The following is a 17,465-nucleotide window of genomic DNA, read 5'->3' on the forward strand; positions in this document are numbered from 1 at the left end:
TGAGGCAGGAGGATTGCAAGTTCAAAGCCAGCCTCAGCAACTTAGCAAGGCCTTGTCTCTAAATAAAATATAGAAAATGAATAGGGATGTGGCTCAGTGGTTACGTGCTCCTGGGTTCAATCCCTGGTTACCCCAAAAAGAATCAAAAACAAAAAAGCAGCAAAATACAAATATTTTTAACACAGGGTTTACTATGACTAAACACAATGTTGGAGGATGAAGATGAAAACCCTGGAGCTGGGGCTAGGGATGTGGCTCAAGCGGTAGCGCGCTAGCCTGGCATGCGTGCGGCCCAGGTTCGATCCTCAGCACCACATACAAAGATGTTGTGTCTGCTGAAAACTAAAAAATAAATATTAAAAAAAATTATCTCTCTAAAACAAAACAAAACAAAACAAAAAACCTGGAGCTCTTTTATGCACCTCTGTCCCATTCAGTATTTGATCAGAAACTTCCAAGGGAGAAGCAGCCTGCCTGGGGCTCCCTCACAGTTACCTTTGTAAATAAGACATGCTTGCTGAATAATCTTAACTTCACTCACTTCTCTGCAAATTATTTCCAAATAATACTTCTAGCAATGCTAAAAACAATTATCAGAGAGAAACACTTCAATTCACAGTAAAGTGTTCTGAATCAGAATGGATTCAATTTAATTGAACAAACACTACCTACTCACTGGGGATATTTTTATTAAGGGCAGAGATTAAGGTCAGCAATGTAACTTCAGGCAATTACCAACTGCCTTGCATTTTCTTTACGTTATAGTCTAGCTAAGTCATGGTCCCTGGCATAGGGCACACATGCCCTGCTAGAGCACAGCCTCCAGGTGCCATGCCCACCAGGCTTCTGATCACTGTCACCTGTCTGCACTGCAGTTTTTACTGACTTCCTCCATTAGACTGTGTGGTCACTCCATGTCTTAGTACCAGACACAATCTAAAACTCAGTTAATTGCAAAGAGCCTTTACACACAGGACCTGATCACTCATTCAGTGTGTGGGACATGTGCTATGTTTAAATGTTCGCATCCCTCCAAAATTCATGTTGAAGCGTCATCTCCAATGTAATGACTCTAAGTGGAGCTTCAGAAGGTCATCAGTGTTTTATGAATGGGCTTGTCAGCAGCAAATTTGCCCCTTGTGCTGTGTGTGCACAATGTTCTTCTCTGGAGGATATAGCAACAGGGTACCACCTTGGAAGCAAATGCCAATGAACCTGGTAATGCTTTGCTTTGCCCTGGGATTTTCTGGCCTCTAGAACAATAAGAATGAATTTCTGTTCCTTATACTCAGCCAGGTATTGTGTCATAGCAGCAGGAATGAAGTAGAACAGGGGGTATCAACCAGAAATACCTACAATGTAGCAAGTGGAATTTCTATAGGTGGAGATAGTATGCAGCCTAGTGGATGGATGTTCCAAGCAGAGGAGAGCACAGGAGTGAAACAGGTAGACTCAGAATAGTGGTGTCTAGCTGGTTCTAGCCCAACAATCCTAGGGACTACTCCTCAGGCCAGCAATACTTACACTGGGGACAGCGGGGCTTTTCTTGCGTTCAGGAATATCCGCCTTGTTGGGATTACTTGCATTCCCAAGCATGGGACTGGCTGGAGCAATTCCCTTTCCTCCCCCAGCACTGCCACCTGATTTCCGGGAAGGAATTCCATCTTCTTTGAGGTCACTATCTGCAGTGCTGGTCTGACTCCTCTTTGGATATGCCACAACTGAAGGAATAGCTGGTCCAGCTAAAAAAAAAAAAAAAAAAAAGTTCATGCTTTAAAAGACAGAAAGTAGCTGATGCAGTGGCACAGGCTTGTAATCCCAGTGACTCAGGAAGCAGGAATTGCTACTTAATGAGTCCAGTCTCAAAATAAAATAACAATAATAATAAAAAGAGCTGGAGCTGTGGTTCAGTGGTAGAATGCCCTTGAGGTTTTTTTTTTTTTTTTAAAAAAGGCAGTTTCACATATTATTCTGTGAAAAAATTTATAAGATAGTCTAAGATTCATCTAAAAAGTATAAAACAGTAAAATCCTTAAAATGGTTCCCATTTACATCTAATATTGACCCTGCCCTATAAAATGAATCTGATTGCCAGTCACAGTGGCACATGTCTGTAATCTCAGTGACTGGGGAGGCTGAGACAGGAAGATTTCGAGTTAAAACTCAGCCTCAGAAACTCAGGGAGGCCCTGAGCAACCTGGCAAGACCCTGTTGCTAATAAAATATTTTTAAAAAGAGGTGGGGATGTGGCTTGGTGGTAAGCACCCCTGCGTTCAATCCTTAGTACCAAAAAAACAAAAACAAAAAAACCCCACAAACAGAATTTGATTTTAAATTTCGCTTACTAGGGGTTGGGGTTGTGGCTCAGTGGTAGTGCATCTGCCTGTGACAGGCACTGGGTTTGATTCTCAGAACTGTATATAAATAAATAAAGGTCTATCAACAACTAAATATATATATTTATTTATATATATATATATATATTTTTTTTTAAAAAAGGAAGTACAAAAACCTTTTTTAAAATATGAGATTCTGAATGGAGATAGACACCAATCCACTCTACAGCCTCATTCAAATTTCCCATTTTATTTGCACTTGTGTGTCTAATACTACACACTTTATCATATGTGTACATTCCTATGAGCACCACCAGTCAATTGCACACGACAGTTCTATTTCAAAGACCTTGTGGGGCCACCCTTTCATGGCCTCAGCCATCTTCCAACCCAATTCCCTGATCTTTAGCTCTGACAACCAATAACCTGTGCTCCATATCTATCATTCTGTCATTTCAAGAATATTATATAAATATAATCAATAGCATGTGACTTGAGACTGTTCTTCCCACTCAGTATCCATCCACATCACTGTAGGTATCGAGGTTCCTTCCTATTTACTGTGCACCAGTTGGTGGTATGGAGGTAGCACACAGTCACATATATAAGTCTTTTCCTCATGAATTTATTGTTTGGTTATCATATTTTTTTTTTAAGAGAGAGTGAGAGAGAGAGAGAGAGAATTTTTTTAATATTTATTTTTTAGTTCTCGGCGGACACAACATCTTTGTTGGTATGTGGTGCTGAGGATCGAACCCAGGCCGCACGCATGCCAGGCGAGCGCGCTACCGCTTGAGCCACATCCCCAGCCCTGGTTATCATATTTAAAAAGACTTTTCCAGTCCAAGTTACAAAACTTTTTTTGACTTTTTTTTTTTTGTGGTGTTGGGGATTGAACCCAGGGCTTTATATATGCTAGACAAACACTAACACTGAGCTATACTTATAGCTAAGGGATTTCATTTTTTATATTTTCATATCATGAAGCCCAGTTGGAATTTATCCTTAGATAAGATGTGAGAAAGGGATCCAATTTTTTTTCTGATTATTTCCAAATTGCTCATTATCAAATTTATTAATTAATAAATCAATTTATTTTAAAACAAGAGAAAGAACCCTTTGAAAGTCTGATTGAGATACCCCCTTCTCAGGAAAGTGCATATATATACACACTGGGGTTTACACCTGGGCCCCCCATTAGGAAGCACTGGGGGTCAGAGTGGTCCTTGGTCCTGTGGCTTGTGGTACAGAGGCAGAAGGACCTCAGTGCTTTTCAGTGGGCCTGCTTCACTGGGAGGCTCCCTGGGGCCTGTCCTGCTCAGAGCACTTGAAAGACAGTGCTGGGGGCATTGTCAGAGCTTTCTTTTGCCAATTACTTCATCTCCAAAAAGAGTAAAAAAAAAAAAAAAAATGCCAGGAACATGGTCAGTGATTTTTCTCTATGAATCAATTTCTGGAAATAGTCCTGCATAAACTTCCTTTTAATATTAGAAGGTACAAGAAAGGATTCTGAAATCCTTTGAAAATTATTATTAAAAAGACCATTCCAATGAGGTGGTTTAGTGGACAAGCCACAGGACCAGGGACCAAGTGTCTTGGGTTTTGCCCTGGGTATTCTTCACTTGCTCTGTGATCTCAGGAGACCTAGTGACCTTCCTTGACCTACTTGTTTATTGAAAAAATGGGGGACTGGTGAGTATATGGCATCAGGTCCAAAGCTCTTTTTATTTCTAGCATTTTATGAGCAGGGGGAAAGGCATTAATACAGATAGAACCTATGGGCCTAAGGAAGAACAAACTTATTAAGGCAATGCCTAAAGAAATGAAAAAATTGAATTACTAGGTTTCTTTCAGCATTTAGGAACAATTCCCTTTAAATTGAATGATTTTAGGAAAAAAATGTGGGCATCTGCTAGCGTATTTCATCGGCAACTAACAAGAACACACAAGGCGACAGACCTGAATCCCTACTTCATTCATAGATGCTACAAAGCCTGGTGTCAGAATGGGTTCGGAGCTCAGTTCTACCCTGGCAGAGCAGACACTGCAACAGCTTCAGTCCAGCCAGGCATTGGCATGCACTGGCAGGAAGAGCAGTGGAAACCAAAGCAAAGCAGCCTCCCTTTATTTTATTTTAGGTGTAGATGGACACAATACCTTTTATTTTATTTATTTTTATGTGATGCTGAGATCGAATCTAGTGCCTCACACATGCTTAATTAAGCAAGCTCTCTGCCACTGAGCTACAACCCCAACCAGCATCATTTTTAATGCAAAACCAAAGCATGTCTGGAATGCTTTGTGTAGCTCAGTTTCAAATCGCAAGATCAAAGAATGGAGGTAAAAAATGTCCAGAGAAGGGAAATGAAATGAACAAGGGATTAATGGGGAGTCCCACAGGAGGTCATTCTTTTAAATAGGACCAGGTCAGCCTGGGAAAGATGGAGCACGCCCGTAATCCCAGGGGCTTGGGAGGCTAAGGCAGGAGGATCGAAAGTTCAACGCCAGCCTCAGCAAAAGCAAGGCGCTAAGCAACTCAGTGAGACTCCGTCTCTAAATAAAATACAAAAAAGTGCTGGGCATGTGGCTCATTGGTTGACAGCCCCTTAATTCAATCCCTGGTACTGAAAAAGAAGAAAGAAAAAAAAAATTAGGACTAGGTCAATATAGATTTACTTTCTGAACCCTAGAATACTGGAGTTAAAGGAATACCCACAATTTTTACATTTACAGCTACACATATGCTAGCATCTCAGGAACCCAAAAGAGCTGCCTTAAAGGTAGAATAACCACAGGGGTAGATCAGCCAACCCATCGGGGCCTTCAGCTTCCAGCTTCCAGTGAAGTTTAAGAGTGAGGGTGGCTTAACCAAACCAACAACAAGAGTGAGGATGAGAATGACACCATAACAATTAAAGCCAATTAAGACAAAACTGAGGTACCATGAACTCCCTAGGGTTGCTTTAACCAACATGGTGGCTACTGGCCACATGTGGTTCTATGTATTTACTTTAAGTGAGATTTAAAAACACTGTTAAGTCCACTTGATTGGGCTGCACAGATATAGAACATTGTTAGAAGCACAGAGAATTCTACCAGAGAATGCTGTCCTACAAAGTAAAAACAAGGCAGGGGTGGAGAAGAGATGGACAGAACTCCAGACTACTAAGTCAGGGGTCTCAGAGGGTGAAAAGCCTTGGGGAGCTTCTGCCCAGCTGAGCCTTACCCAGCCAAAGTCCACCAAATCTGTCAAGGAGATAAGAGCCTCGATTGTGCCAGAACCTGAGAAAAGGCAGGCAGGAAATGCCACGAAGGGACATCACACCAATTTCCACCCTGGCAGACCACAAGCAAAAAAAGGGTGCAGCCAGAACTGCTGAACAGCCTCAGACTTACCATGGTCACTGTACCGTCTCTGCTTCTGGCTGGAAGAAACACTTCTCTGCACTTTGTGGTGAGGAGACTGGCCAGTGCTGTTGCTGAGGTCACTGCTTGGCCGCACCTTAGCAAGTGAAAGGTTGCTGCTAGAACTGGAGTCGCTAGCGTCCAGCTACGGGAGAATGAGAAGAGCGGCAACCATACACGGACCCCAGTGGCTTGTCAGGAAGCTCAGCTTCTCATGACCACACAGCTCTCATGAACATTCACTTAGAGAGGGGGCACAGCGATGTACAAGGTGACAACCCTAAACTCAGGCAAAAGCATTTTTCTGACTGCTGGGAAAACTCGCAAAAGGTTATATATTAATGATCTTTCTAAGCTTTTTCAAACTAACGATGCTTTGTTTGCTTGATTTGACACATCATTTCTAAACTATTAATTACTACAGGTTAATTTATGAATACTCCTATATATTTTAAGGCATTGTTATTTTAAAGTTAAAATAGTAACTCATAATGGTCACAGGAGTTAAGATTTGTTATTTGTAGGTAAACTTAAAAAATATTGCATCAAATGTTTTATATATTAAAAAAATAACAAAACTGATCATTCATATAAAGGACATTTTAGCTCTTCCTCTTTGATTACTCTTACCTCTGAAGATTTTCTCCCCAACAACAAGTATGTAGCTGTGATTTCATCATATTTCATTTTACTGAGAGATTCTTGAATTTCTTCTTGTGAATATCCCATTCCTACCATAATATCTAAAAGAAGGGTATAATATGGTTTATGTGTTTTGTTTGCATAAGAAATCATCTGTTACAGAGTAAAATAATTTTCCTTATTTGACCTAAAAAAATCATACACTTCCTAACATAAACAAATGGTTGAATGTGTTTCTGTTTCTGGGTACTGATGCAGGAAACTACACGTGGTGATTCATGAATGGGGCAGAACAGAGAAGCCAGACAGTATGTCTTGTACACATTTCTCATTATTCATACTTGAGGTGCGCATATAGGAGTGAAGACAAGTCATGTAAGTAGACATACACAAACACGTAGGCACAGAGGAATTACCTATTCTCTTCTGGTCTGAGATGTCTAGTTCTGGTTCAACAAAGGGTTTAAGCTCATCTTCCTCATGTCCTGCATTGATCCACCTGTCCTTCATGATTTGCTGTAAAGGTGAACGATTCATTAGCAGCATAAAATAAAATATCCCAATGACCATAATTTAGAAAAATTTATTTTCAACATTTTATTGATTACAGTTCAAAAGGTAACTTAAGCCAGGCATGGTGGCATGCACCTGTAATCCCAGCTATACAGGTGAAAGGTTGAGGCAGGAGGATGGCAGGATCTAGGCTAGACAGGCAATTTTGCAAGATCTGCCTCAAAATAAAATAAAAAGGGCTAGGGATGTAGCTTAGTGGCAGACTGCTTATCTAGGATGTGTGAGGCCCTGGGTTTGATCTCAGGTACCACCCTCCCCTCACCAAAAAGAGGTAACTTAAAGAAAAGAAATATATTTTTTATTTCACTTCATGCTTGAAAAAAGCCCAGGAGAGATTTTGGTATGTCATACAAACCAAGCAAGTTCTGAAAATACTCATGACTCTCCAAGTCACTTGTATTATTACCTCTAGAGTGCCTCGCTTAATTGGGTTTAGCACCAGGAAGCGTTTGAGAAGGTTTTCACAGTCTGTGGACATGTAGAAAGGGATTCTGTATTTCCCTCGTAACACTCTCTCTCTAAGTTCCTTTGGGGATGTAGAGGAAAGAAAATGAGTCAACTTTAAGGTTAAAAAAAGAAAAAGAAAAAAGAAAACCCACTAAAGCCCCCATACCAATATAACATAAAAACATCAATTCATACAACTTCATAAAAATCCTCTTAGTTTGGAGAAGAACATGGCTATACCAAATTCTTATACCTTCAGATTTTGCCCGTCAAAGGGAAGTGACCCGCTGACTAGGGTGTACAGAATCACGCCAAGACTCCACACGTCGACTTCCGGCCCGTCGTACTTCTTGCCCTGGAAAAGCTCTGGGGCTGCGTATGGAGGACTACCACAGAATGTGTCTAGCTTACTGCCAAGAGTGAACTCGTTGCTGAAACCAAAATCTGCTATTTTAATGTTCATATCTGCATCTAACAACAGATTTTCAGCCTAGAGGGAAAACACCAAGATAAACATGAAAGTTAACCAAAAAACAATTCCAATTCTGACTCATTATGAGTCAGTATCCTCTCATGAAAACTTTTTGTAATGACATGAGATCATCAGTATCTCCTAATAATAAAAATGAGAAAACACTGCTTCTAGAGAAAAAGCAGGAGACAAATTAGAACTCTTAATTTTATAACATGAATAATCCAAAACACACATCAAATATAGATTAATTACAGCAGTAATTTAAACATTCAATATACTCCCAAGATCAAAAAAAACACAATAACCTTTATGATTAACAATAAGGCTTTTAAAAAATATAGGCTCTTGCTTTAAGTAGACAGCTGTATTTCATAAAAACTGCTAGAGTTGAGAAATGGCTATTATTGGGAAGGGAGAAATCTCACTCAAGAGAAAAACCAGCCCCTTTCATTTACTTCAATCAACATGTACCAAGCAGTTACCACATAGCAGGGGTTGGACTGGTGATGGAAGTGTAAGGATGAGCCAGACAGGGCCCTGCCTCAGTTCAGAAGGGGAGAGAAGAAGGGCTGTGGTTGTAGCTCAGTGGTACAGTGCTTGCCTAGTGTGTGTAAAGCATTGGGTTTGATCCTCAGCACCACATAACAATAAATAAAATAAAGGTACTGTGTCCATCTACAACTAAAAAAAGTGGGAGAGGAGGAAGATAAGCAGCTGCCAGCTGCCGGAGACTCATGCACTGTGGCAGAGGTTCTACACACCAGGGGCTCAGCACTGGTGGGCAGGCAGCTTCCCAGAAGAAGTCTGAGACAACTGATCGCAGAGGGTGGGTTTGCAGGTAGAACAGTCTGAAACCTATTCTTTCTAGAACCTGAAATCCTATGTGAGATGCACAGGTGGCCAGGCTGAAATGCAAAGGGCTGCTAAGTGACTTGTGCTTGAGAAGTATGGGTTTTCATTCTGAGGGAAAGAAGAAGCTGCTGTGGAGTTGTTAAGCAGAGATGTGACAATCTTATTTATGTTTTCTAAAGACTACTCTGGATGCAATGTGGAAATCATACTGGTAAGGAAGGGGCAAAATCAGAAACAGAAGACGTTAGGAAGAGCTCAGGCTTTGGATATGCTGAGATGCCAAGGGGTGCTCAGGTAAAGAGGCCTTCATGCCACCTGCATCCTGGGAAGAGACCAAAGGTCACTGGTACATAGGCAGCCACCGGAGCTCCTAGAATAAAATCAAATGCACTCAGGGTGGGCAGCAATAGGAGCAAGTAAGAGGACAACTTGCATGAGAAGGGCACAGAGAAGAGTGCAAAGTCAAGACTGAGTATCTAGTAAATAACTGGAGAATGTGCTGTGAAGGTGGAAAGAGAGGGGTATTGTATCTGGAAGGTACCTAACGGAGAAACTGGGATGAACTGCAATATGGGGTAAACTCCAGCATGTGGAATGCTCTTGGTGAGAAGGTGGAAGAGAAAGAGAGTAAAGGAAGAAACAGAGTGATGAGGCCGCAGACTGCACAGCCCTGCAGGGTACCACATTCCTGTAAAAAGGAGGGAAATGAAGGCTGTCTGTGGGTGTGTTGGGCAGATGGGCCTGGTGGGAAAGTGCTCTGCCAGCCACACAACCTCTTCCTTCTCTGAGTAAGGGCAGAGGTGCAGGCCCACAGGAGGCCTCTAGCAGGACTGCTGTTGGCAGGGGAGAATGCTCACTTGGGCAGAAAAGGTACAACACAGCACTGGAGATACTGTCCAGGGGCACCTGTGCACTTCTCGGGGATTTTTTTTCTCTTTGGTTTTGACCACTGTGCTCCAGAGATCAACTACTAGCTGTCACTAAAACAGGAAATACTTTTAATAAACTTCACTTTTTTTAAAAATACTTATTTATTTTTTAGTTATTGGCGGACACAACATCTTTGTTGGTATGTGGTGCTGAGGATCGAACCTGGGACGCACGCATGCCAGGCGAGCGCGCTACCGCTTGAGCCACATCCCCAGCCCTAAACTTCACTTTTATTTTAATACTCCTTTCTATAATTTGATGAATAGAATTCAATTGTCATAGGATTTATTTTTTCCTCTTTAATAACACATCTAATACATGCCTCATTTGTGAAATAGCCACTGAGTGAGCTGAACATCCACTGAGCAAGGACACTTGGACGTACCTTGAGGTCTCTGTGAACGATCCGCTTTTGGTGGCAATACTGTACTGCAGACACGATCTAGGTGGGTAAGAGGAGAAGATTAGTTACTCCTGGTACAGATGTGTAATTAAGAGGAAAGCTTTGTGGGCTGGGGTTGTAGCGGTAGCGTGTTTGCCTAGCACGTGTGAGGCACTGGGTTCAATTCTCAGCACCACATATAAACAACTAAAGGCCCATTGACAACTAATAAATAAATAGCACTGGGGATGTGGCTCAGTGGTTAAGTGTTCCTAGTATCAATCCCTAGTATCAAAAATAAAACAAAAGATGAAAGCTTCATCAATGTTCCCATGTTAAAAAAAAAAAATCTAAGCACTTGAATTGTGTGAATTTTTGAAAACAATTTTTAAAAATATTTTTCAGCTATAGATGAACTTTTTATTTATATTTATTTTATGTGGTGCTGAGGATGGAACCTAGTGCCTTACATGTGCGAGGCAAGTGCTTTGCCACTGAGCCACAACCCCAGGCCCCTGAAAACAATTTCTTATATTTTGAACTTTTCAATTTTGAGAATGTAAGGATGAAAGCAGGAAGGTAAATGTAAGGATTTTTTTCCAGTCTTCTCCAGTTTTCTTGGACTCTGTTAATATTCCACTTATTTTTCAGAGAGGACAGGCCCAGTGCTTCTGGGCACTTATCATGACCTGTGAGGTAACTCACCACCAACCAGCAGTGGCAGACCCTTCATCCGGGTGTCTGCTCAGCACCCCTCTTCCATGCTTCTCCCCATAATACTCCCTGTTCCTGTCAGCTAACGTTACTTACCTCTCCGGTGTTAGTTTCCTCTTTCTTAAAATGGAAGAATGGATGCTGATCGTGTGTGAACTATGAACTGTGATAATTACTACATGCATCAACAAGGGCTCCACTCACTTTCAGAAAAGATGTGTTTTTCTTTAGCCAACGGCGGACACAACATCTTTGTTTTTTTTGTATGTGGTGCTGAGGACCGAACCCGGGCCGCACGCATGCCAGGCGAGTGCGCTACCGCTTGAGCCACATCCCCAGCCCTAAACAACTGTTTACTGACATTTCACAATTACTGGTAACTTTAAATAGTCGGAAGCTTTATATGCTCATTAAGGAAATTTTAAAAAATATAAAAAAATACATGTAAGTGTATGCCTACACTACCATCAAATATTGAATACCTCCAGTTATTTTGTTGTATTTGCTTCTAGTCTTTTTTTTTTTTTTTGGTATTTTGCATATGCATTTGGATGTACATGATTTTGTATATACAAAACTGGGATTACAATGAAAATATTGTTTGTTTTTCCAAATCATCATCATTCCAAAAATATAAACCAAATGGACACACTTATGCTGGACATAAAAGCATAGAGAGGACTGTTGTATATTTTGGTTCAAAATAAGCAGAAAGGAGAAACTAGGTTGGGGTCAGAATGGGATAAATACCAAAATCAGGGCTTCATTAAGAAGCTTTAGTACTTTATTTTCTAAAATTTTTTCTTAATACTTATTTTTCAGTTGTAACTGAACACAATATCTTTATTTTTTTATTTTTATGTGGTGCTGATGATGGAACCCAGGGCCTGGCACATACTAGGCAAGCGCTCTACCACTGAGCCACAACCCCAGCCCCATGAATATTTATTTTAAATAAAGTACTAAAGCTTCATGGGGCTGGGGTTGTGGCTCAGCGGTAGAGCGCTCGCCTAGCATGTGCCAAGCCCTGGGTTTGATCCTTAGCACCACATAAAAATAAATAAATAAAATAAAGGTATTGTGTCAACTACAACTAAAAATATTTATTAAAAAATTTTTCAGAATATGAGATCCACTCATAATCAACTAAAGATACAAACATTCCAATGCCAAAACATGGGTTTCAGAGCATGTATTAGTCTGGATTAACACTACTGCTATTGAATTCTATCAACATGAAAACAGGGAGATGAAATAGCTTTGCTTTCCCAACAAAATCTACCTATGACACAGGTAAATCTTACCTTACTGCTGCCTGGTCCCATTCAGCATTTATATTAGTTTTCCCTCTTATTTTTCCCCCCTCATATTGAGATTTCTTTTTGTAGGTTATTTTTAAATTCTGCTTTTGAATCACATTTGATAATTTCCTGTCCATTCCCAGTTCATTTCTCTTTCTTTAGCTCTAAACATCTCAAAGCTAACCTGTTGACACAATCCCTAAAAATATGCAACTTAAACCCACTGTTTTCTTGTGTTCTGTTATTAGCTAGAGGCAGGCTGAGATTCTAGATGTTTTCTAGGTTAAAATAAGAATGTTAGCCTAATTCACTTTTGCTCACTCAAGAAAGGACAGAAACATCAACATTACCAGCCCACCAAGAAATAGATAAGAAAAGAAGATGTAGCCAGGAGTCTATTCCTTGTCTTGGAGAAGAGCAAGAGTGCAACCAAGCGACTGAGATGGCAGATGTAGTGAGGAGAATGGAAATGGTGAGCAGTGGGACAAGGGATCCTTTGAGAAGGAAGGTGGAACCAAGGGCCTCTGCATGGCACAAAAAGGATCACACCCAGCATCCTGTGGATGTAGAACACCTTACTCTTTGTCATAAACAGAAAAACTTAGACTTTTTTTTTTTTTTAGTCAAAGTTGTGATGATTTGTAGAAGGCACAGCAATTAGAAAGTAAAAACACAGTATTGCACCTGGTGCTGCCAGGTCTGAAGGAGCTGTCTAAGGCCATTAGCCACCAGAAGGGAGGACAGTCTTTCTATGTACACAAACAAACTAAAGGCACAAACAAATAAGCCATTTTTACTGGTCCAACTAATAAGAGGTTCCTCAAACAGGCTTCACAATTTCTGCAGGGAATTTCAAATAAAAATCTGATTAATTTTCGCAACATAAATGTCCAAGTCTCTCTGACAAATCTGAGGGCTGGAGGTGGGGTGGTAGAGGTGGTGGGTTATGGTGTAGGTCCTCAACTGCTGCCTGCTCTGGCTACCTGGACATGCCCTTTCCCTATAATCAGACTACCAGTGCAAATCAGATTCTCTTGGATGGAAAGAAATTTAAGTTGAAGGAGGGAAAATCTCTTGGCTTAATTTAGGTGGCCAGTTTCTATTAAGAATAGAGTTATGGGGGCTGGGGTTGTGGCTCAGTGGTAGAACGCTCGCCTTGCACTGTGTGAGACCCTGGGTTCGATCCTCAGCACCACATACAAAAATAAACAAGTGAAATAAAAGTTTAGTTGTGTCCAACTACAACTAAAAATAAATATGTTTTTTTTAAAAAAGAATACAGTTATGAAAAGGAACAGACTGGTTTTGTTTTCTAATAAAAATTTGAGTTTCCTTTCATACACAACAGAATGAAACAATATTAGAAATAGAAAAACTACAGAATTCATCAAGTGTAATTTTATCTTTTTATGGCTAAAAAAAGGATCAGAGGGCTGGGGATGTGGCTCAAGTGGTAGCACGCTCACCTGGCATGCGTGCAGCCCGGTTTCGATCCTCAGCACCACATACAAAGATGTGTTTCCGCCGAGAACTAAATATTAAAAAAAAATTCCCCCCCCCACTCTCTCTTAAAAAAAAAAAAAAAAGGACCAGAGAAGTTAAATGATAACCATAACCACAGTTAGTTGATTTCTTGATTTTTTTTTTTTCTTGGTGGTGACAGAGATAGAACACAGGGGTGCTCTACAAGTATCCCCAGGCCTTTCTGTTTTTTATTTTGACACAGGGTCTTGCTAAGTTGTCCAGGCTGGTCTCTAACTTGTGATCCTCCTGCCTCAGTCTCCTGAGCAGCTGGGATTATAGTACGCACCACTATGCCCAGCTCAACTTTGATATTGAAAAGATTTTTAATTCAAAGTACTATTAGTAGCACTTTTAATTTAAACTTTTAAATTAAATTTAAGCAACAGCAAAAGTTAAGAAACTTATAGATGAACCCTTAACTATAAACACGAGACTAGCAAATCAAAGGAGACACTGTTAAGAGAAAACTAGAAAACCAGCTAAAATCACCTTTCCAAACATATGAAACTTTAAATAAAATCTCCTATTCATCCTGACAAACTTATAAGTGAATAAAACAAAAATTTAAAGGTTCTAAGAGAAATGAGGCCATACTGCCTTTTAAATACAGAACTTTAACTGTGAGAGCACTGAGTTAATTAATTGATTTATTTTTGATACTAGAGATTGAGCCCAGGGCTATGTCCCTGCTATAAGCACATGCTTTACCTCAGAGTTACATCCCCAGCCCAGAATTAATTTAAAAGTAATAACGCACCTGTGCCCTTTCTTTTATTTAAGTCTGTTGGCAAATTATGGCCTATGTGCTCAATCGGCCCAGCCCTGTTTTTGCAAATAAACTTTCACTGGAATACAGTCACACTCGTTTGAGCCGTGGCTGCTCCTGTGCAACAGAGCAGAGTTCAGTTGCAACAGAAACCACATGGCCCATTGAGACTGAAATATGCATTGTCTGGTCTTTTCACAAAGAGCCTGCTGATCCCTGATCTTCACATTAGGACAATGCACGATGAACACATTGTGTCCCATCATCCCCTTAATGGAACACCTAAAAACTTAAACTATGCAACAAATATACCACTTTTCATAACTTTAAATAAATGCCTATTTTTTAGAGTTCTATTCTTTTGAGAATATTAACAGGTGAATAATTACTGAAAATATTCATTGATATTAGTAATGATAATACGTTAGATTATGATTTCCAACCTATTTTAATGCAACTGTGTCAATTTCATTGAAATATTCTCAATATTGAAAACTTAGTATTTAAAGAGTTAAGACTAGTTTTGAAGTGAGAGAGCCTGGGTCTGAATCTATATCAGGTCTGCCACGTGACAGACATGAAAATACAGGGTAAACTGTTAAATCTTTACATGTCTTAAGTTTTTTATCTTTAGCAAATGAGTATTATGCTAATCCTTAATCCACAAGGCTGCTGCATGATTTACATTAATTTATACAAGTGTCTGGGAGGTGATGGTCAATTGATAAATGATTATTAATGGAGAGTTATGTCACCTTTATACTTAAAATCAGTTAATTAAAATTAGAAACTCTTTAAAGTGTGGGGTAAAGAAAAAACTAAGTGAATTTTGGGACTGTGATATTCTTCTTGCTAAAAACTGAAATAGGGGGCTGGGGATGTGGCTCAAGCGGTAACGCGCTTGCCTGGCATGCGCAGGGCGCTGGGTTCAATCCTCAGCACCACATACAAATAAAATAAAGATGTTGTGTCCAATGAAAACTGAAGAAAAAAAAACTGATACAGTTTGCTTTTTAAAAATTTTTAAAAGGAGCACCCTACTATGCTTGGCTAAAATGGTTTTAATTAATGTAATCACAGGCATCTTCGAAAGATTCTAGATTTTGTTTTTGTTTTTTGTGGTACTAGGGATTTAACCGTGTATATGTGTGTGTGTGTGTGTGTGTGTGTGTGTGTGTGTGTGTGTGTGTATATTTACAAATTTATTATTTTTAAAATCTAATTTATAATATTTATTTATTTATTTTAAAATTAACCCAGGGGTGCTTAACTACTGAGCCATAACTCCACAGCCTTTTAAAATATTTTACTTAGAGACAGGGTCTTGATGAGTTGATTAAGGCCTCACTAGTTGCTGAGGCTGAATTTGAACTCACAATCCTTCACAGCCTCACGAGATGCTGGGATTACACAGGTGTGTAAGCACAGTGCCTGGCTTTATTTTTTATTTTATGTTTTTTATGGTGCTGGGGATTGAACCTGGGGCCTTGTGGAAGCGAAGCAAACAATCTATCAATTGAGCTATATCTCCAGCCCTTATTTTTTATTTTTGAGACAGGGTCTCGCCATCCTCCTGTTTCAGCCTCATAAGCTGCTGGAATTACAGGCATACTCCATTGCACCTGGCAAAGCTCTAGATTTTTAAAGTTAAACTGCCAAAGGTCAATGTTTAGAGATTGATGTCTCAATTACAAAGCTCTGGGGAAACACATGGCTACCACTAACACCTGCCTCAGGCATGAAAGGTACTTAATATATTTATATATATTTTTTTATGGTACTGGGGTTCAACCCATGGCCTTGTGCATGAGAAGCAAGCACTCTTCCAACTGAGATATATCCCCAGCCACTCAATAAATTTTTTTTTAATATTTATTTTTTAGTTTTTGGCGGACAACATCTTTTGTTTGTATGTGGTGCTGAGGACCGAACCCGGGCCTCACACATGCTAGGCGAGCATGCTACCACTTGAGCCACATCCTCAGCCCCATTAATAATTTTTTTTTAATATTTACTTTTTAGTTGTAGTAGGACATAATACCTTTATTTTACTTATTTATTTTTATGTGGTGCGGAGGATCGAATCCAGGGCCTCACATGTGCTAGGCAAGCACTCTACTGCTGAGCTACATCTCCAACCCCACTTAATAAATTTTTGTTGAACAAAATGGTCATCCTCTGCTCCACCCAATGGGTGTCATGAGCACTAATAGAGGCAAACACTTGTTTGCTTCAGGGTTTGTCAATATAAATTAAGTAAATTAATCAGCTAAAGACGTGAATTCATACCTGTCTAAATTTAGCTCTTGCTTCTTTTTCCTTCATTCTTCCATGTGCAACCAAATAGTCAAATACTTCACCTATAATTGAGAGAAATAAAAAGAGAAGTTTTACTTCTGAGCATTAATTTTCCCAGAAATTGTTAATGTTTCACTTTTAGTACTACTCTAAATTTTGTTGGTGGCAGGGAGACTGTATCCAGGAGTACTTTACCACTGAGTTACATCCCCAGCCCTTTTTGAGACAGTGTCTCACTAAGTTGCTCAAGGCCTCACCAAGTTGCTGAGGCTGGCCTAGAACTTGTGACCTTCCTGACTCAGTCTCCTGAGTTGTTCCGATTATAGGTGTGTGTTACCATCCACAAATAATTTTTTTTTTATACCAGTATGAAGTTAGCCAGAAATATGTGGAATGTGAATTAAGCTAGGATAAAGTTTCACTGGGTATTTAAGTTCACCAGTAAAATCTTTAAGCTGGAGAAAAGCCTTAAAATTAAATTCTCATATGCTTAAATTATACAACTTCCATTTAATAGGTTTTTTTTCATTTTACATGTTTTCAATATGCTTTATAAAAACTGAGCAATGAAAATGGAAAGTTAAAATGAATTAAATTATTTGGGTTAAAAGAAGCCGTTCTCCTTGTTGGATGATGGCCACAAAGTATTTACTGAGTGTGTTAATTCATTCAACAAACATTTATTGAGTGCCTAGTAACTGCCAGGCACTGTTCCAGGTTCTGGAAAAATGCAACAGTGACTTTTGGCAAAGCCCCTTGCCCCATGGAGTTTGCCTTTTAGTAGGGAGACAGTGAACAAGCATGCACCTAGTACATGAGA

At 39.8% G+C, this 17,465-nt stretch overlaps 1 protein-coding gene across 11 annotated transcripts in view; it reads right to left on the reverse strand.

Annotated features, from left to right (window-relative positions):
* The window catches only part of Mark3 (microtubule affinity regulating kinase 3), a 101,463-nt gene that overhangs the window by 23,254 nt on the left and 60,744 nt on the right, over positions 1-17,465 (reverse strand). For 9 of the 11 annotated variants that reach the window (XM_026405465.2, XM_026405463.2, XM_026405467.2 and 6 more), the window contains 8 exons: positions 16,637-16,707; positions 10,046-10,102; positions 7,657-7,893; positions 7,363-7,482; positions 6,800-6,899; positions 6,372-6,484; positions 5,733-5,886; positions 1,525-1,742 (listed from right to left, as the gene is read on the reverse strand). In XM_026405465.2, coding sequence (XP_026261250.1) covers positions 1,525-1,742; positions 5,733-5,886; positions 6,372-6,484; positions 6,800-6,899; positions 7,363-7,482; positions 7,657-7,893; positions 10,046-10,102; positions 16,637-16,707 — 1,070 coding nt within the window. The remainder of the gene's footprint in view (positions 1-1,524; positions 1,743-5,732; positions 5,887-6,371; positions 6,485-6,799; positions 6,900-7,362; positions 7,483-7,656; positions 7,894-10,045; positions 10,103-16,636; positions 16,708-17,465) is intronic. The other 2 variants (XM_026405466.2, XM_026405464.2) reach the window with 1 other exon arrangement.

Source organism: Urocitellus parryii, chromosome 6 (assembly GCF_045843805.1).
Source record: "Urocitellus parryii isolate mUroPar1 chromosome 6, mUroPar1.hap1, whole genome shotgun sequence".
NCBI lineage: Eukaryota > Metazoa > Chordata > Mammalia > Rodentia > Sciuridae > Urocitellus > Urocitellus parryii.